The following is a 21,433-nucleotide window of genomic DNA, read 5'->3' as shown; positions in this document are numbered from 1 at the left end:
AAACTAAATAAATTCAATGTGATTTTCACGATATTGTCAAAAATGATTAGTTAGATAATGTTTGTTTTTTCAATATTACATAGAATTCATATAATGTTCAAATAGAAATCTTTAAATATCTCGAAACAAAAGATACATAACTAAGAGCACTTTCATAATTGTGAACACATGTGTTGAAGAAAATTTGAAAACAATACTGAATATATTACATCATTATAAAATGAAAAAGAATCTAAGATTATTCTTCTGTTTATATTCATGGGCCTTATTTCTGTGTGAATTTATTTAAAATTAAATAAAATAAATATTTTCCATTATCATAAAATAATATTGATTTACTATTTGTTCTTACCTATATCACTATCTGATGTTAATATGAAATTATACATTTTAAGAAAAAAAAGTAGAATAAGTACGATACATCTTAGACAATCTGTGAAGAAATAACATAACAAGTGACTGAGAGTTTACGAAATTCGACAAAGAAATCTAAGTACCGCGCACTATCATTTATATTTATTAAAAATAAGACTTCGTCGTTGCATTTGCATGCAGGCGAAGTAAAAGTAAGGTAAGCTACGTGTCCTATTTTTGCTTGGACGACATTATATTTGTAATATATAAACCAAAGTTTTTTAGGAAGAGAATTTTGAGCAGTTAACATTTTATTTGATGGCATAATGTTGAGCAATAAGATCATGGATGACATTTTTTGGGATTAATTTCAAAATTAAACTCATAAAGAAGATGACTGTGACACCTATATTATTGTTACGTCCTAGAGGACGAAGTAAGTTAAGTAGTAATAGTAATGCCTGTTGTGGTCACTCTGCTTTCACCGAGTTTAACCAGGACCAGGCTGGTTCGTTCCTTGTTTAAAATAGTGATATAATTTGGCAAAAAGCGTACGGTAAGAGGGTGGATTGAGGAAGATTTCGAGGTAAGGGGGAAGATTAGAGGACCGCAGCTCTGGTTTGACAACAATTTATTGGTATTTAAATGATTGGTGACTTACAGTATTTAGTACAGTTGCTGGTTGCTTCCAAAATTGCACGGGAGGCTTGGGCTGGTTTCTTTCCAACGGGGTCGAGACACTCAAAGACCCGAAGTTAATTATTTAGATATTGAATAGCTGATAGCTAGTAGTTGACGTCCAAATAATAATCGAAACCAAACTATAAGTTAGATTATAAGTATCAAGATGGCTTACTGAATTTATAAATGTTGAAATAAAACGTAAGTGGCAAGTTAAAACCGTAAGTTACTGGAAAACTATAAGCGAAAACTATAAGTTATAAGTGAGAACCGTAAGTGATGAGTTAAAATCGTAAGTGTAAACTGCAAAACCGTAAGTGACTAGAAAACCGTAAGTGAACTGAAGAACTGTAAGTGAGGTGAAAACTAAAAGCCGTAAGTGACTGCGGGGGCGGTGAACTCTGGCTTATATAGCCCCCGAAAATCCTTCGTGGAGGGGGGTAGCTCTGGTACCCCCACTCTTAGTCCTAGCTGGCCCAAGCGTCCCGGGCATCCTCGCTCGAGAAAAATTATCTTGTCTGCATGGACTACAAATACATTTATATATCTAACATTTTCTTACATATACATACAACCTCGTAGCTTACTACTTGTGTGTTAACATTTTCCTTATGCTTATTACAATTATTCTTGTTTACATCTCGTTAATACTTAGTCAGCCATGAATTCATTATTCTCGAACGTTTGCATTATATTATTCCTCGATTAGCTACGTACTGGCGCAATTCTAGAAATTATTTATTTATACTTTATCCTAAGACATTCTTTATCCTAAGGTATCCTTAATTACATATATTCAATCAGGCGCATAATATCGCAAATTACATTGTCTCGACGCGAAAGTATTTAAGAATTACCCTCGATTACACATATTCAATCAGGCGCATAATATCGCAAATTACATTGTCTCGACGGGAAAGTATTTTAGAATTATCTTTGATTCTAGAAGGTTCTACAGAGTAACATTTCGTTGGGCCTACGTGGCCTTTGCCAGCATCTCCCAGCCTGGCGGCACTCAGTCGCGGGAAAAGGTTTTATGACTTGAGGGAGTTAACATTCGGTTGCAAGGGGGACGGTCATTCCCAATGTGCAGGTAAGAGTTGCCTACCTGCGTTATAGGCGGTGGTTTTATGACAGGCTTGCGAAGGTGGAGGAATTTCCGGGGAGATCTCCCCTTTTTATTAGTGGGCCCATGCGAGAAGATCGGAACATATCGATTGCTATTAACACCTTTTAGTTGGTTACATAGCGAGTCTCGAACGTGACTCTTTTCCTTTAGCATTTATTTACCCTTTAGCATTTATTTACTCTTTTACTGCCCTTGAACGTTGGTTAAAGGAAGTTAGGGGATCAACAGTAAATATTACTAATGCCACGGAAAATCTTTGAGTAGTTTCGGATTTTAATGTATAAACCGGTATTTATTCTTCCAGGAAGAGATTCTTTAAGGAATGTTTCTATGGTTCCGACTTGTGCTTTGCACGGGACAGTCTTTCCACTAGTTTATTTCGATAGAGAGAACGAATGTTCGAGAGTTACGAGTAATAATTATTCTTCTATATGTACTACTTATAATTGTTTCTATTGTTATTTGCTGAACTACTGAAATGATGTCTCGCGCAACTGGATTTGAATCACTGCGAAAAATTTTGGGTGGCGAATCGTGGCGGAACGTCACATTATCATCTGATGTTAAAAGTAGTAATTAAAAGTGGTGACATCTGTTGATCAACGTATAAACCTATGAACGAAGCAAACTTTACCTGTCTGATTTCGATTAATTAGAAAATCATCGAGGATATTATTGCTCAACATTATGTAACCAAATAAAATGTTATGATTTTTGTAAGAAAATTTTTTTTTTTTAATAAAATTCAAAAGTTTATATTTTTGAAAAAGCAAAAAACACAGTTTCAAAAATTTCAGGATCTCTTAAGAATAATACAAGTTAGTGTAGAAAATAATTTGAGCTAAAAATTTATTCTTGATCATCACTTTTAAAAACTTTAAAAAATTCAAAATTTCATAAATTCAAGATTTTTCAATATTTTTTGTCGAAAATTTTTTTCTTTGTAGCCACAAGTATCCTCCTTAAAACAAGCCATAAGTTTTTTTTTTTTTTAATTGCAATATACTTCGAGATATTTAAAACTAAGTTTAAAAAGCAAGAAAAGTAGTAAAATTTTGAATTTTGCATAACTTTTGGCAAAAATTTGTTAAATTATTTTCCTTCAACAAAACTTCGTAATAGGATAAAAGAAAACTTTTGACCAAATTTTGTCCAACTCGAAAGGGGTCGATTCCAAATATTGGTCGATTTGACGTGGAATGACCGATTTTCATGTACTTTGGAAATTTCTATTTACAATAATACGTTTCGTCCAGAAACAAACGAAACTTTTAAAATAATATACATTAGAAGAGTTATTTATACTTTAAAATTTAAATAATTATTTAATTTTATACTTCATTAAAAATATACTCTTTATATATGTTGATATTAAATTTTTTCTATAGTAAAAAAATAAAAATTACGTTGGGACAATCAAATTTGTCTGTTTTACCAATATTTAAATTGCTTAAAAGATTATTTTTCTTATCAAAGAAACTTTGATTCTCGAATTGGGCAGGAAATATAATTGTACCATAAGCCCAACCGATTTTAGCGAAACCATGGATAATTGCCGTTGTTAAGTTTAATTTGCAGTTTCCAAACTCAGCAGCTTTGTAATCCCAAGAAAAAACGTAATGATAATTATGCGAACTTTCTTAGACAGCAAAAAATAAAACAACAGGGATTTCTGTCAGAGAAATAACACTGCGAAAAGAGAAAATATTGATAAATATTTTTATATTCAAAGTGTTTACATATATATATATATATATATATATATATATATATAAAATGTGTGGAAAGGTCAAATTGAAGCAGAAACACAAGATTGATTCGTCTAAAACATAGAGTTTTATTATTTCATTATTAGCAACGTAACAAACTTACTTACCCTAACGTATGTGTCCTACTTACCTAAAATATAGAGAATCAACAATTTAATGTTTATGCTTCTCTATCTCTATATCTATTCTCTATATCTATAATTATCGTTTTATATTATTTCTTAAATTTTCTTTAAAAAGGTGTACCGCAATCAGCTGCTGGCACTAATAAACTACAAGCCCGACCTAAAAAATCGACGGGTCATCTGATCCCGCAGGAAACTTGTATTAGACGATGGAAGGGCATAAAATAATAATTTTAAGCACTATGTCGTGACTTGCAAGCTGTCCAACTGAGTGCAAATGAGAATTAAAAAGCACAAAACACACAGGTGCTTCTTTATCAAATGATTTTTTACGGCATTCTTACCACCTATAGATCCATCGAAAATAATCAGAAAACACGTAGTGCCGGTAAAAAATAGTAAGCCACAAAGTCAGAAAAAATTTTTGATTTTCTGACAAAACCTCGGGTCTATTACATCATTTGATGATTTACGGTGTTTGTATCATACAATTGAAATACCTATTCTAATTAATTATTCCGCAACGCCGTAAAAAAATCATGCAACAAGGAAGAAAATTCCAAGGTTAAAATCCACCTTTTTCCGCGGGTCTGAGGGATGATCTGATACTACATGAAATTAATTTATTTTGAAACTATTTTATGCATAGATAACATTTTTTCACATGCAGTAAATTTTGTTTGGTCCAAGGGTCTTGTACGATCCAAAAGGATCATACGGTAATTAGCGGTATTCGAAATTCGCGCGCGTCCGCCTCCATAGATTAGGATTCTAGATCGATACTCATTGTGAGCATCGATCAACTACCAGTAACTATCGCAGCGCCCCTCTAGTTACCCCCACCTCTCGCATCCCCACTTCTCACTCCTAGTGCGTACGCCCTGCTGGGCCAGTACAAAAGGACATTCAATCATTCTATTATCGGACGCCTGTGAATATATATCGAAATCAAAGGAGGTAAGTTAAATTAGTTAAGGAACGTAAGCGAAGCGAGCGAGAGGTGAGATCTTTCCATTATATACATTGTATATTGACGGTATTTTCCCGCGTGGTAATACCACGTGGTGGACTCTCATTGTTATAATTAAATCATATCCAGGGTTTTTATGCCGCAAGGCTTTTCCCTGACGAGTCAATAAAAAAAGGCATTGTTTCTTTGTTTGGCTCAATCACGTGTTTTATTTTACACCTTAACCTAATCCTTTATTCTCTACTTCATAGCATAAAACTAATGATCAGAGGACTTTTCAATAAGGAATCTTCTGGTCATAACAGGTCTGTAGGAGGAAAAAAACTTCAGAAAAATCCATGTAGAAAAAAACTAATTTTGGGTGATATTTAGTACGACATTTTTTTGTACGGCATTTAGATAGTTTATTTTTTTTAATGCAGTTTTCTTTAAAAAATTAATGCCGCACAAATCTGATAGTTCATATTCATAAAAAAGTAATAAAAATAATAAATATATATAATTTTCATTTTATGTTGTTTGCTTCGTAAAATGAACTCTCCTTTAAAATAATATTAATCAAATAATAAATATTAATTATTAAATGAATGTTTTATTTATTAAAATACTTATCTATTTTTTAATTTACATTTTTAATACCTACATTTAGTGTTCAGGAGGGTAGTATGAACGCGAAGTATACATACAATATAATATATACGCATATTGTGTATAAATGCATAAGTGTATTAAATGCTAGACATGTGATTAAGTGTGGGCAAGTACCAAGTCGTGATTGTAATATTATAAGTATTTTAGCTTTTTGTCTACAAACTTCACGTATTAAAGAATATCCACATGAAATAACTGGTGGAATATTAGGAAATGGTCAAATATTTGGAATGAGTTGTTCATACAAGGCTGGTTTAAGTGGTATTTGTAAATATGTTGTTGCAGTATTGCAATATCATTAACTGTCACTAATTTAATTGATCTTTTAGGTATTCTTTCTTCTCGAGAATCTATTTGATTTACAGGACAAGCACATTCTTTAGTTGATCCTAAAGTAAGATTTTGACTAGGAATACTTGTTTTTTTAAATAAGTTCGAGTTGAATCAATAGCTATAACAATACACAAAAACAATATAGGCATGAGTAAATTTATTGATTTAACAATTTATAATAACCAGAAAAAATAATTGGTAAAAATATTAACGTGAAGGTAAAAAACCTAATTTTTTCATCACGACAAGCTATGTTTGTACAACGAAATACAAAGCAATAGACTTTACTTATATTTTTTCTTGCTGGGAACTCCGTAACAAAAAAATTCTTTATAAAAACTTTTTAGTTTAACAATACTAGTTATTTTCAATTGTACTTTCAATAATAAATAATCAAGTCATAAATTTAAAAATATATATATTTCCACATAAATATTGTGTAGTTTAAGTCAGCTATCAGCAATTTTATTGTTTACTCATAAAACATATGTAAAATTATTCAATTAAATTGTAATACTTTTTATTTTCAATTTATATTTTCTATATAAACAAAATTTAATAATGTTTGAAGTATATTTCATCAAAAATTATAGAAAAATGTTAATACTGAGTATGATAGTTTTTATTTTTATGATATAATACTCACACTGTTTTACTTTAAATATACGGCATAATAGTTTTTACATATCATTAATTGTTCCCTTTAAAAATATGATTATGCCGTACAGTAATAGATGACCATAAAGTACCCCCAAAAACAGTAGTGGTTTTTTTATCTGCCAGAAAATATGGTCTGCATTAAAATCAACGGCATGATTTTTTCCTAATTCATTGACCCTTATACTATTTAAAACAAAAATAACATTTAGGAAATTGCTTTATGTTATAATGTACGACAACTAAAACTTTTACAAAAATTGAAAAAATTTCATTTTTTGTTTTCTTTATATTTTTTTTTAGAACAGTTCTTTTTATCGGCAATAATACAGAACAATTCTACTTAGCAATATCATGTTAAAAAACAAGTTGCCGTACAGAGTCAAATGATTTTACAGCTGTAAAAATCAAATATATGCTTACATTAGGTTAATATTTGATATACATTCAAAAAACCACAATTTTTAAACGGCATTATTTTAATTAGTACTTCTGAGTGCTAAATAATAAACTGAAACTGATGCCGTTGATTTTCAGATCATCCCCCAGACCTGTGGAAAAAGGTGGATCTTAACCCTGGATTTTTCTCCCTTGTTGCATGATTTTTTCACGGCGTTGCGGAATAATTAATTAGAATAGGTATTTAAATTGTATTAAACAAACGCCGTAAATAATCAAATGATGCAATAGACCCGGGGTTTTGTCAGAAAATCAAAAATTTTTTCCGATTTTGTGGCTTACTATTTTTTAACTGTACTACGTTTTTTCTCATTATTTTCGATGGATCTATAGGTGGTAAGAATGCCGTAAAAAATCATTTGATAAAGAAGCACCTGTGTGTTTTGTGCTTTTTAATTCTCATTTGCACTCAGTTGGACAGCTTGCAAGTCACGGGATAATGCTAAAAATTATTATTCTATGCCCTTCCATCTTCCAATACAGGTTTCCTGCGGGATCATATGACCCATCGATTTTTTATGTCGGGCCTGTAGTCTATAAACCCTTCTATCTCTCTAGTCTATCTATCTCTACTGTTCTGATCTTCTATTCTCTCCTTTCAAACCGCTCATCCGTTAAGTCGTCCTCTCAAGTATAACCATAGATATCAACGTACAATTAATATCATCGTACAATAAATAAGCAAAGCTTACATATATTTATATATAATGTGTGGACAGGTTAAATTGAAGCAGAAACACAAGATTGATTCGTCTAAAATATAGAGTTTTATTATTTTATTATTAACAACGTAACAAAATTACTTACCCTAACGTATGTGTCCTACTTACCTAAAATATAGAGAATCAACAATTTAATGTTTATGCTTTCTCTATCACTATATCTATAATTATTATTTTATATTATTTCTTAAATTCTCTTTAAAAAGGTGTACCGCAATCAGCTGCTAGCACTAAACCCTTCTTTCTCTCTAGTCTATCTATCTCTACTGTTCTGATCTTCTACTCTCTCCTTTCAAACCACTCATCCGTTAAGTCGACCTCTCAAGTATAACCGTAGATATCAACGTACAATTAATAACATCGTACAATAAATAAACAAAGCTTACATCTCCGCCATCGGAGAAATGCTTAATTTGGAGGAGATAAATTAAGCATCCTATCATATATCGTCACTCATAGGAACAGGCTTTGTGACATGATACAAACCCAGTGATCTGTTTTTATATCCTGTATCTATTTTATAAATTGAATCTGAGACTTTTTCTTCTTTTCCTTCTTTTTTTTTATTCATTTTCATCTTATTCTTCCGTCTCCTTTTCTCCTGTTGTTGCCATTTTTTAACTCTATCCTTCCAATTATTATTACGATAATTTGCAATCGGATTATTTTTTTAACGTTTTTTCTGAATTTTTAACGAATCATTGTATAAATCGTTCAACTTGTTGTTCAAATTTCTCGCACGTTTTTTTCGTTATCTTCAAATTACTATTTTTCTTCTTTTTCATTTTTTTCTTATTGTTGTTCTTCTTTTGATTTAATTTCATCTTTTTCTTTTTTCTTCTCTTCTTCATCATGAATATTTTTATTCTTAAAAATATCAACTTTGTTTTCATTATTATAAATATTAATAATATCGTTGTTGTATTTTAAATCAATATCATTGTTATTATTATATTCGTATGGATCAATCGTATAAATATAATTCGTTAAATCTTTCGAACGTCTATTATAATAATACCTTTCGTAAGGATTTTTTCCATGATTATTGTAATTTAGAGAATAAAAATTTCCATCACGTTTAACTCTCGATGCATTTCTATTGGCCAATATTTGTGATTTCATCGTCACGTTAAATCTATTCGAATTATTATCTATGATATTATTTACATTCGAATTATTTTCATTATTTTGATACTTCATTGAATTCATTTCATTTTTAACAGTCACGTTTGAATTATCCATCGACGATGAAGATGAAGGTGACGATGAATGAAGAAATATTTCATATTTCGTAGAAATGTTTGTAGTTTTCATAGTTGTAGTAAAGTGTTCTTTGTCAATTGATTGAATTTTATTTGTATAATTGTTGATAGTATTATTTTTTAAATAATTATCATCAATAGTTTTCAAACCTCTTCCTAATCGAGTTTTTTTACTTCTGTTAGATAATCTTTCTTCAAAAATATCACTTTGTTCTAAACCACCTTTAAACAAATCATCCGTTTTTTCCAATGCTAAATAATTACTTTCCGATGTGTTGTTACTATTATTGTTGTTATCGTTAGCCTTGATTTCTAGTTCATCTTCAGATGCATCGGGAAGCATTCGTTGGTCACTTTTAGGACGAGGACCATTTTTATTTTCGTTATTCTCCCAATCGTATAATTTCTTTAATTCGTCGTACACGTTGTCGATATCCTTGTATTGTTTCTCATCTAATTTCTTCGAACCAATTCGATTTTCCAATCTAGTTTGATCAAAATTGTCCAATTTTTTGTCATGTTCAGGTAATTGGATTGGTTGTTGTACATCACCAAAAACAACGTCAACTATTTCTCGTTAAAGATTTTCAGGTACACGTAAAATATATTCGAGTGAATTTTTTGGTAACATTTTATCAATGTTTACAATTTCTTGATTAGGTTCTTCCATAATTCGTTCATTTTCATCTTGTTCTTTTTTATTGTCTTTTTTGTATTCTTCTAATTTTATTATTCCTAAATCGTGATCATGAGTAAACCTAAAATTTTTTATAGTATCTAGACCCAATATAAGATCATGATCAAAATCATCACTTTCTATTATAAATGCGTTTATGTTTTTCTCTTCGTTTAGTATTCTAGCCTTTAAAGTTATCAGTCCATTTGTTTTTCTTTTACCATTAATCGATTTTAAGGTACAACTTGGTTGATATTTATCGTCGTATTTTAATTTTATTAATTTTGAGTTTATCACTGTAACCTGCGATCCAGGATCATAAATTCCTGTAACTTCTAGGTTATTTAGAAGTACGTAAATTTGATTAATGGTAAGAATTCTAGTTTTTTTAGATCCTTGTTAGGTTCAACTTTTAATATTAAATTTGTAGAGAGGTTTTGATATTCTACATTATTTTTTCCTGTTTTGTACCAACATAAATTTTCTGGATGATATCGGTTTGGCTTACCTTTTTTTTCACATATTTTGCATGGTTTTTTCTCCTCAATACTTTTTGTTCCATCTAGTCATGTAGTTGTCAATCTCGTTATAGTTTTGTAATCGTCTATATCTTTCTTGTTCGGTAATTTTTCATATCTCCTTAGTTCATTAAATAGGTCCTTTGCATCTTTTAAATTTTCTCTGTCTATGCTTTCTCTAACAGATTGTGGTAACCCTGCCGCTATTAAATTTATCACAGTAATCATATCTATGTCCTTGTTTGTCTGCAATTGTAAACGTTCCTTTTTTAATGCATAATCCAGAAGAGAGCCGTTTAAAAATCTATAATTTATAACCTGCATGATTGGTGACCACCCTTTATCCGCAAACGTTCTTAAGAAATTTTCTTTCCAAATTTTCCACTCTGAATTTAATGAATTTTTTATCCTTATAAAAGTGTACCAATCGTTGCAGTTTTCCCCCCAAAATAATCTTAAAATTTTAATTTTTTATATATCTTCTGTTACATCAAATCTTTTACACTCACTCTCATATGTTGTTAGCCATTGAATTGCTCTGGCATTTTTACCAGAAAATTTTTCAATCACGAATTTCTCCGAAATTTTATTTAAATTTGTCCTCTTTCCCAAATTTTCATCTAATCTTGTTTCTTGCAGTCCTTTTTGTTGTTGTTGTTGTTGTTGTTGTTGTTGTTGTTGTATTTCCTCTAAAAGGTAATCCCCCAATGCCATGTTTCCACTTTCATCAACGTATTCATTTCGAATTTCATCCGTTAATTTAAACCATGTATTGCGAACCTGTCCACGCTTTTTTAGTGTGGCCGCAACCTTCTTGAATTCTGGCAAGGCGGTTAAACTTCCATGAAATTTCAAAAGACCTAAATTTCTGGGTATTTCAAATTGTTGTTCCTTCTCGTTAGTTACTGACGTGATAACAATAATACTGGTTGTAAGGTCATCCGCCGCCACTACTTCAAATTTAAATTTTAATCTTGACATGTTATCTGCCTATTACTCCAAAGTTAATATTTTCTTCCACAAACAAGGAAATTGTTTATTTATAATGTGTGGACAGGTTAAATTGAAGCAGAAACACAAGATTGATTCGTCTAAAATATAGAGTTTTATTATTTTATTATTAACAACGTAACAAACTTACTTACCCTAACGTATGTGTCCTACTTACTTAAAATATAGAGAATCAACAATTTAATGTTAATGCTTTCTCTATCTCTATATCTATAATTATTATTTTATATTATTTCTTAAATTCTCTTTAAAAAGGTGTACCGCAATCAGCTGCTAGCACTAAACCCTTCTATCTCTCTAGTCTATCTATCTCTACTGTCCTAATCTTCTATTCTCTCCTTTCAAACCACTCATATAAATAATAATATAATAAATAAACAGAGCTTACATATATATATATATAAGACCAGAATAGGAGTGGTTCAAACAAAACGATCAAGAATAGCACAAAGTGTTGTTCTGAATCGAATTTATTTCTATGTCAACCTTATTTTTCTATATACAATATTTACAAAATGAACAATATAATATTACCTGAAACGAAAAACGACAATTCTGTCTATTCTTCACTTTTAGCACTCACTTTCATAGTCCGTTAAATCTATCTATCTTTTTTAATTATTTAATCTGATTTGTATACGTAACGTCTTTTCTCCCTTATTTATATATCCCGTCTGATCCATATACGTTACGTCTTTCCTTTGTCTCTCTTGTTCGTATATCCAATCAGGTTTATACACATAACGCCTTTCCTACTACCTTCTTACTCATGAAAGCGCGCGTAATCACAACGGAAGAAAGTACACTTTCTTTACATATATATATATATATATATAGAAGACAATTCTATTTTATAGTTTATCACATTACATATGTATATATAAAATCTTATAGGTAATATATGTAAGATTTATTTAAATTTAAAATATAAGTATTTATTATAATAGAACAAATGTTTAATTATTAAGGTTTAAAGAGATAGAAAAGATAAGAAAAGTAAGTAACAATAGTTAGAAATCTTAAGTACACTCGTATTACACTCTTTCACTCACAAATAGTCGCACCGAATCAAGAAGGCGAAGACCGCATTCTTCGCCTCGCTTATATACACATTCACCCCACCAATGGTCCCAATCACTTCCGTCAATCATTCTCGAAATCTCCAGACTATTCCCGACCGATTAAACAAAAGACCTTTTCCTGATTTCCGGTTCGGAAATATTCGAGAGACTTCGGAGTACGCTCGCTTTTCTTTCTTACTGGACACACTCATATTCATACTGCTGCATGCACTCACACTTATACCCATTATCGCTGCGCGCACTCACACTTATACCGATATCGCTGCATACTCTTACACATCTTTCACATTCATCAATTGTTTTCACGCACACCATACACTCGCACTCTTCGTCTTTCTCTCACTCTCACATATATTATCACAAATGCAAGAAGTTTATTTAATTTGGTTAAAGAATAAGAAAACGTTTACATACCTATCATATGGTTTTGCGCTCCAAATATGTGCAGCAGAATTTACTAGTCAGGTAATGTTTAAGGATAGGACGTATCTGGTAACAGTGGCATATCAAGCGTCCTCAAACCCTCTCCCCAAAAATATATAGGTATTAACGTAAGAATGATGAAACAAATCAGTAGCATAGGAATTCTATAATGTCTAGTAAAAAAATAAAGCTAGCAAATAATATCGATTACTCAATATAAAGACAAAAAAATTATTAGAAAATATTCTAAAGTAATTGATATTTACCTGTGTCGCCATACGACCAACGAATCTTTCTTGAGATCGCTCATATCTATAGTAGCACCTTTTATTTTAACATCAGGATGCGTTTTTAGCATAAGCAAACCAATATGAGAGAAGAAAAATCCTTTTTTCACGTTATGAGGATCGGCATCAGTATCAGTGAACTTGTGATGGACCTGGTGATCTCTTACCCAATCATAAATGCTATTCTGTAATATAAACAATTTTATTAACTTGTTCGCACTATTGCACAATTTACGATTCTTCATATATGTGTAATTTTTTTTTATTGATTTGCATCTCATAAAGAATAATTTAACGTGTTTCTCTTAAGAGTTTATTTTCTATCAAATGAAATAATTGATTTAGATTACATTCTTATTACTTATTATATATAATTTATAGTTTATATTTATATTTAAAATCGTTATATAATATTTATTGTTATGTAAAGCGCTTTTTTGTCACAAATAATAATTTTATTGATTAACCGGAATAAAATGGAACAAAGTTTTATGCGATTATTTGTATTTATATATAAAAATATAAAAAAAGTGAATGAACTTACTTAACACGCCATTGTTTGGCAAATCATCAGTATTAGTCTCATCGGCCATTTAGCTTTGTATGCTTTATGTGACCATAATCTATGAGCACCTGCAGTAATACCGATGAATGTTATCGGTATTGGAATTATTACTGTAAAATTAAAAGGAGTTTATTATTTATTGTTTTCAATAAAATATAATTTATTTACCGTTTTGTTACTATAAATGAAAATTGCAATAAATCGCTTCCAATGATAATAGAATAAAACTATTAGGTAAACATGACATTGTGCGATTGGTAATTTCAATCGATATTTGTGATAACTTACTGAATATTATAGTATAGAAATTTAGTGCGGTTACACTTAAAAATAATTCATATATGCACCTTATATGGAGATACAGAAGAATTATTAAATTTTTCCGTATAATGTTCCCCTTATATTCGGTTTTCAATTCTTCTGACGCCTGCATATTTATTCTTCAGTAAGTTTTTTAATTCTTCTAAAATAAATAATAATTAACATATTATTGGAATTTTATTTATTATTTTTATAAAAAGAATTAAAAGAAACTTAATAGTTTTCTTATAATTTAGAATTTTTTATTCGGAAGCCTACTTGCCGAATATTTTCCTACTGATCAACAATGAAGCGATAATAAAATCACTTTTTTGTCTAGAACAATTTTCTATTTCTATTTAACGTTCATATCACATAAACACCATTATTTACGATGAAATTGTAGAAATATGTGGTCAAGATTAATACTTTTCATTAATCTTATTCATACTGAATTAACGAAAAATATGAATAATAATGAATAACAAGAATATTGCAAATATAATAAAAAATAGCAATCACTTAAATATTAAAAAAAAAACGAATATTATTTGAATAATTTATATCTATGTCAGAAGCGATGTTAAAGAAATAAGCTACGAAGACCGCGGATTTAGGGGTCGCGCTCAGGGACAGGAACCATGGCGAGATTTGATATTTGCGATAATAAACTTTTGAATTCCTAATGCTAATTAACAATTATAATAATAATAAATAAATATCAAAAATATACCTAAAAACTAAGAACACACTTAGTCGAAAAAGGTTCGATTTCCGTGTAAAATATTGAATGTTGAAATATCCGTAAAAGAAACGACTTCAAGAAATTATAAAACTCACTAGCGTTAAATTAACATAAAAGTAGAAATAAATCTAAGATGGAGATTGAGAACGCAGGATCTTTATATGCCCGCCACTTCCCAACCATACGTAAAATTGAGTGGTGGGGACTAATATGTTTCCTACGGGTTAAAATGTTTTGAAAGTGGGGATAAAAAGCATTTAATGAATTCCATAACATGAGACGATAGAAATAAACCCTGCTACTATTGGTCAATCACATTGGGGAAAGGATTTCGGAAACCTAACTACTACAATCCAATTAGCTACTGTAGAAGTAACATTTTTACATGATTTTTTCATTCTGAAGCCATTCGTTACTAATATATTTATAATCATTAAGATTTAGTAACAAAAAATTTGCTGTATAATGGAATGATAAAAAAGTTTATTTTAAAAGTGGCTTCATTTCATTTTTCAATTATTTTTTTCCGATTTCACGTGGTTATTGTATAACTTTATGTTATGTATCAATAAAGCATTTGAGATAACTTATATTCCGAGCAAAAATATGATAATACTTGATTGTAAATAAAATGGGACAATAAAATTATGTAGTAACAAAATAATTTGGAGACCCAATTTTTAAAAGGGTGAAGAATTCTGATGAAGAATCTATAAACTTGTTAAAAATTTGTTGGACGCGTATTGTCACAAATGTACCATATCAAATTTTCTATAAGACATTTGTTCTGACCAAAAGATTCTTCAATGAAAATTCCTCTGATCATTACTTATATGCTATGAAGTGGAGAATAAAGGATTAGATTAAGGTGTAAAATAAAACACGTGGTTGAGCCGAACAAAGAAACAATGCCTTTTTTATTGGCTCGTCAGGGAAAAGCCTTGCGGCATAAAAACCCTGGATGCTGTTTAATTATAAAAATGAGAGTCCACCACGTGGTATTACCACGCGGGAAAATACCGTCAATATAAAATGTATATAATGGAAAGATCTCACCTTTCGCTCGCTTCGCTTACGTTCCTTAACTAACTTAACTTAACTCCTTTGATTTCGATATGTATTCACAGGCTTTCTATAATGGACTGGAAGAATGTCCTTTGTACTGGCCCCGCAGGGCGTACGGACTGGGTGTAAGAAGTGGGGAGGCGAGAGGTGGGGGGTGACTAGAGGGGCGCTTCGGTAGTTACTAGTAGTTGATCGATGCTCACCATGAGTATCGATCGAGACCTTTAATCGATGGAGGTGGATGCGCGCGAATTTTGAATACTGCTAATCACAGTATGATCCTTTTGGATCGTACATACTCCCCCCGTTGAGAGTGTAACGATCAATGATATTCTTAATACATGTGTTGTGTTGTGCGCTTATTATCATCGATTTACAATACTTTCGACCTAGGTCATTGAATCAGTTAAGTACATCGCTAGTTGTATAAGTTATCGAACATGTTCATTTGATTGTGTATGATATAACGTGTTACGTCTCGATAAGAGATTTCACGAGTGGCCGCTGTCACCAGTTCTTACTCGAAGAGTAAGAACGAACTTAGAGATTTCTCAACCGGTCACGACCTAGCAGTCGTTTACTCGGATAGTTCTTACTTGAAGAGTAAGAACGAATTTAGAGATTTCTCAACCGGTCACGACCTAGCAGTCGTTTACTCGGATAAGAGAAAGAAAGTCACTGCCTGTTTTTGGGTCAGCCTGCTTATCCAGTACTTTACCCGGGATAGGCTTTACTCGCGGATACCGGAGCGTCGGACGTCAATATGTCAAAGAAAACTCAACCCTGGATGTTAACCAAATCTTTAATTCTTACCTGGTTTCCGGTGCTGGCCAATGGGAGATGCAATCCAAATATGCTGACTGAAATTGGCGTTTGAAGGAAGGGTGCAGTTGTTAAATCACAATCACAATGTAGAATAACAATATAGTATATTTTAAAATTTAAATTCAGATTTAAATTGTTACACAATAAACACCTTGTTGCACACACACACAATTATTAATGAACAATGTTAACGGAATATTAATTTGGTAATAAATAAAGGACTTAGGCTTGCCAAGATTTATGATAGCAATAATAACGTAAGAATAAAATGTTCAAAGTAAATGACTAAGTTCTACTAAACAAGAGAGAGAGAACTTAGTAAGAAAAATTTAAATAAACTGATTGTAAATCAACCTAAGTTATAATACCAAGTTAATATTCATAAATCGTCGATAATCGAATAAGATCACACACAATATTTAACAAACACACGATTTAGATATACGCAGTAGTAGGTTAATATAATAATACTTAAAATCAAAACTAAACGAACGTTAGACAAATTTAAGAAACGTACTCAATAATTATATAAGGTGGACTTTATAAGTACACTTGGAGTACTAGAACAAAACTTAAGACAAATTTTTGACACGTACTCAAATGATTATATAAGATGGACTTTATAAATGAACTTAGAAAATTAGTACAAAACTAGAATCAATTTTAGACAAAGTTAGACACGTACTCGATGTACTGTATATGGTGGACTTTATAAGTACACTTGGAGTACCAGAACAAAACTAGACAAATTTTGACACGTACTTAATAATGATATAAGGAGGACTAAGTTTAGACACGTACTCGATGACTGTATATGGTGGACTGACTTCATGGATGAACGCAGCATCGCAAGAAGCGTCCGTTTCGGAAGAGTGGGAGTACCTCCCACTTACGCAAAAATGCTTCCCCCACTACTGACTTCCACACCGTGAGACCGAAGTCAAGGAGAAGAATTCGCTGACAAAAATATTAGTTACTATCAAGCGCGAATTCTTCGAAGAGAAATAGGTATTACTTACATTGGAATTTTATCAAGCGCGAATTCTTCGAAGAGAATTCGGTATTACTTACATTGGAATTTTATCAAGCGCGAATTCTCCGAAGAAAGATAAGTGTCAGTTACATTGGAATGTTATCAAGCGCGAGCTCCTGGGACTGCGCCGTCAGCAAAAATGCACGTGCAGACAGAATATGAGTAACGAATATAATATAATAAAGTATGAATATTTTATGCACATTAAAATAATAATTTAAAAGCAATCATTCCAATATAACGTCGACCGATAAGTCAGTACTGGAAGAACGCAATGTCGGTATTACCGACATTTACTTATCGACTAAACTAGTTACCGACCGACACTGTCGGTAATGCAGATTCCTCTATGAACGACAATGGATTCTCAATACTCTATTTTATCCATTCTACAAAATACAATTTATCGATGGTCGTTCATAAGAAATACAGAATTATCTTAACAAAGAATAGTAACAATAAGGAAAAGAAAGTGTAATTACCAAATATTTAAGTATATAGCGTGAAAATAAGGTACATTAGCGCGAACGAAAATTATCTATTATGATTGATCTAATAACTAATGTACATACAAAGTATCGAATTTATATACTAAAACAAACAGTAGGAGATATATGTATATATATAATGTAAAGAAAAAGAAAAATTTATCTCGCAAGGTTTACATAGTACTTATAGAACTATTTTCACGCAAAATTATACGAACTAAAGTTTAACAAATTATTTTTACGCAAAAATTAAACAGACTAATAATATTCAAATACGACAGAGTTTACCAAATTTAGAACTTTTGGGTGTTGTGCACGAAATTCGAATTTAGACGTCACTGGACGTGACACCTCCCCCCCTTAAGAAGAAGAACCATGGGATTTACTCCCGTGGTTTTCGCAACGAACGAAATTTCTGAGTGATTTCGTCATCCATATGAAATTGAACCCGCTTACCAGATGTATTTTCTGTCTGGCAGCCTCTCGAATCCAAGGTAGGTTGGGTGGCCCCGGAGTCACCGCTCGAAGGTTCTGGTGTCTCCGTGCGCACCGACTGAAGTTCAATTCCATTGTCCGAATTTTGAGTAGGCCGGGCGTCCTTCCCGCGCCCCAAATGGAGGAGTAGGCTCGTGATTGAGCCCCAAACTGCACCCAACATATGTAAACTCCAACCATAAACTGTGTGCAGGGCGTACCCTCGAAGAACAGAGTCTATGATCAATTTCACTATTTTAAAAATAAGCACAATTCCAAGAATAGCAGAACTGACCGTTCCGAATTTCAATAGACCGTTCCAAAGTTTAGAGGTCACACTTTCTGCTAATTCACTAACACCTTTTTCACCCACAAAATCCACAAGATTTAACGTGTCAACTTTCACTTTATGTCCAGCTGCTCCTCTCGCGATAGTGTTCAAAATAGACGGTTGCTCAACAGGGAACATTACATGGTCCCGGAGATCGTCCAAATCCGCCTGTGTATAAATCCCACTAGTCGCGAGCGATCCCGCATCGATGTATCTCCAGACCACATCCGTGTCTGGCAGTAGAATTTGGGGATCCTTTACGTATGTTGGCTTTGGTAGCAGCTGATACCAGGTTCCCTCGATCAAATATTCCTGTGGCAGTAGTGCGCTGCACGGTACTTCAGTACCTTTTCTAACTAAAATTCTCGACTTTGGTTTTAAATAAACACTTAAATTTTGATATATCACGGGAAGTTCTCTATAACATAATTCCGAATGTCTTATTTTCACTGGAATAGGGGTGCACTTGACAATATGCGCGACTTCACCGGCCACCACCGCCATGTACCCCGGCCTCTTCATGACCGTGTACGCAAAAACGTCTGGGAGAATGTTCGCAAATGCCAACGCGTTTCGAATAACCTGTTGTTCTAGGTTGCACTTCTGTTGTAAGATGTTTATATAGAGAGACTCCAGCTGGTCACGGTGGTGCTTCTCAACGTATACGAACTTTGAATTTATATAGGCAAACAAATCCATGTTTTCGGGTGTTATTTTTGCCTTTGACGTAAACGTATGACCACTTGTTGTTTCCAGGATAAAAAGTTTGGGATGTTCAGTAGTGACCAGAGTATACCCGCAAATGTGGAGCTCGTTTTTACCCATCAACGCGAAGGCAGTGTCTCCCTCCGTCACCGAGTACATTGTTGTAATATGTGAGATTGCGATTGATGACGTCACTTTGGTGGCGGACCCCTCATACAGTGCTGTATACCGTTCAAAATTACACGACGAACCGGGAACAACTGTCCAAAATGCACAACCGTTTTCGTCTGTAAAACACGTTCCTTCTGAAAAAGTGCACGATATATGTCCCCTAAGCGAAATCAAGTTCTCACCACTTTTCACTATTCCCGTGTATATTCTAATGTCTGTGCGCACTACACTTTGAACAACCACACTGTCCCACGTACCGTCGGTATCCGAATATTGGGTGCCTTGACACCTACCGTCGGTGGTAATGGAACCCGCTAACGTAACACTTCGAAAGTCTGTCGAGTTAACACGTAGTCCACTAATCTGTGTGAATGAGTTCAACGAAAGTGTACCGGTATTTATCATACTTTTACAAACGTTCGAAGACACTTCAAGTAAATAAATGCGTCGACCGTTATGAACCGCCGAGATATGCGAACTCATTCCACAGTAATAAATTGTTCTGTCTATTTCCACTCTGCACTGATATACGCGCACATTATCATAGTCTGTCAGCTGTAACAGCTGCACGTACGTCACCGACTTGTTGGGCGATGACACGGGTAGATTACACTCCCCGGTCTCCAGCAATGATACCGTGCTGATGTTGGCAGAATTTCCACCACAGTCGTAACCCAATAGAGCGAAGGCCGTCGTGACGCAACAAAGGATGACGTAGCAAACCTTGGAATTCATCCTTCCTGGTGATAATGTACAGTCAGTGGCAAAACAAATATGTTAGCAAAATATTTTAATATACAAATATTTACGAAAGAAGATTACTTTTTAGATTTCGACAATTTTAGCTTATCTTTATGAACAATCTTACTTTTACCCCTATAACTAATTTTGATGTTATTTTTGGGTAGCACTTCTAGGACTTGGTGGGGACCAGTATATTGGTTTTCCAATTTAGACGTTGGTTGTTTCAAAAGATAGACATCCTGACCAACTTTAAGCTTTTGACCTCTAGCATTTCTGTCATAATAATATTTAGATTTAATTTTAGCTCCCACCAAGTTCTGTCTTGCCGCCTTTTGTGCGGTTCTTATTTTATTAACTAAATCCAAATAATATTCTAAGTAGGTATCTTCTAAATTGATTCCAGTTAAAACATCTACTGATGGCACATTTGCCTGTTTACCAAAAACCAATTCATGAGGGGTGAATCTTGTTCCCTCATGCGTGCTAGTATTGTAGGCGAACATTGCATGAGTGAGCCACTTATCCCACTCGCTTCTTTTGTTAATATAATGTTTTAAATATTCTATAAGGACAATATGAGAACGTTCTAAAGATCCGTTCGATTGCGGATGAAATGCAGTGGTTTTAATCTGCTTACAATTATATTGTTTTGATATTGCCCTTAGTAAAGAACTTGTAAAATTTGTGCCCTGGTCTGTCAAAATTGATCGTGGAGCCCCGAAAATATTACAAAAGTTATGAACTAAACCCTCTGCGATGTCAACAGACGTAACTGATTTTAGAGGTACTGCAATGAAATATTTTGTTAGAACATCCTGAATAGTGAGTATATATTTATTACCCATCTTTGTCTCCTGTAACGGGCCCACGATGTCCAT

The 21,433-nt window shown here is 32.5% G+C and overlaps 1 protein-coding gene and 1 pseudogene across 1 annotated transcript; both read right to left on the bottom strand.

Moving 5' to 3' along the window:
- Nucleotides 1–424: 424 nt before the first annotated feature.
- On the bottom strand, nucleotides 425–14,107 carry LOC107073523 (acyl-CoA Delta-9 desaturase-like; annotated as a pseudogene).
- A 4,337-nt stretch (nucleotides 14,108–18,444) lies between these two features.
- On the bottom strand, nucleotides 18,445–20,546 carry LOC149031013 (uncharacterized). The gene has a single exon (XM_089177041.1). It carries the CDS (start codon nucleotides 20,544–20,546, stop codon nucleotides 18,513–18,515), a length of 2,034 nt encoding a protein of 677 aa, XP_089033167.1. The 3' UTR covers nucleotides 18,445–18,512.
- Nucleotides 20,547–21,433: the final 887 nt, after the last annotated feature.

Source organism: Polistes dominula, unplaced genomic scaffold, assembly GCF_049000335.1.
Source record: "Polistes dominula isolate Pdom_NZ unplaced genomic scaffold, Pdom_raw_medaka contig_306, whole genome shotgun sequence".
Lineage (NCBI taxonomy): Eukaryota > Metazoa > Arthropoda > Insecta > Hymenoptera > Vespidae > Polistes > Polistes dominula.
This window is presented reverse-complemented; position numbering and strand designations above follow the sequence as displayed.

Coding starts and splice junctions, on each gene's coding strand:
- LOC149031013 (XM_089177041.1), bottom strand. CDS start 20,546: ATGAATTCCAAGGTTTGCTACGTCATCCTTTGTTGCGTCACGACGGCC.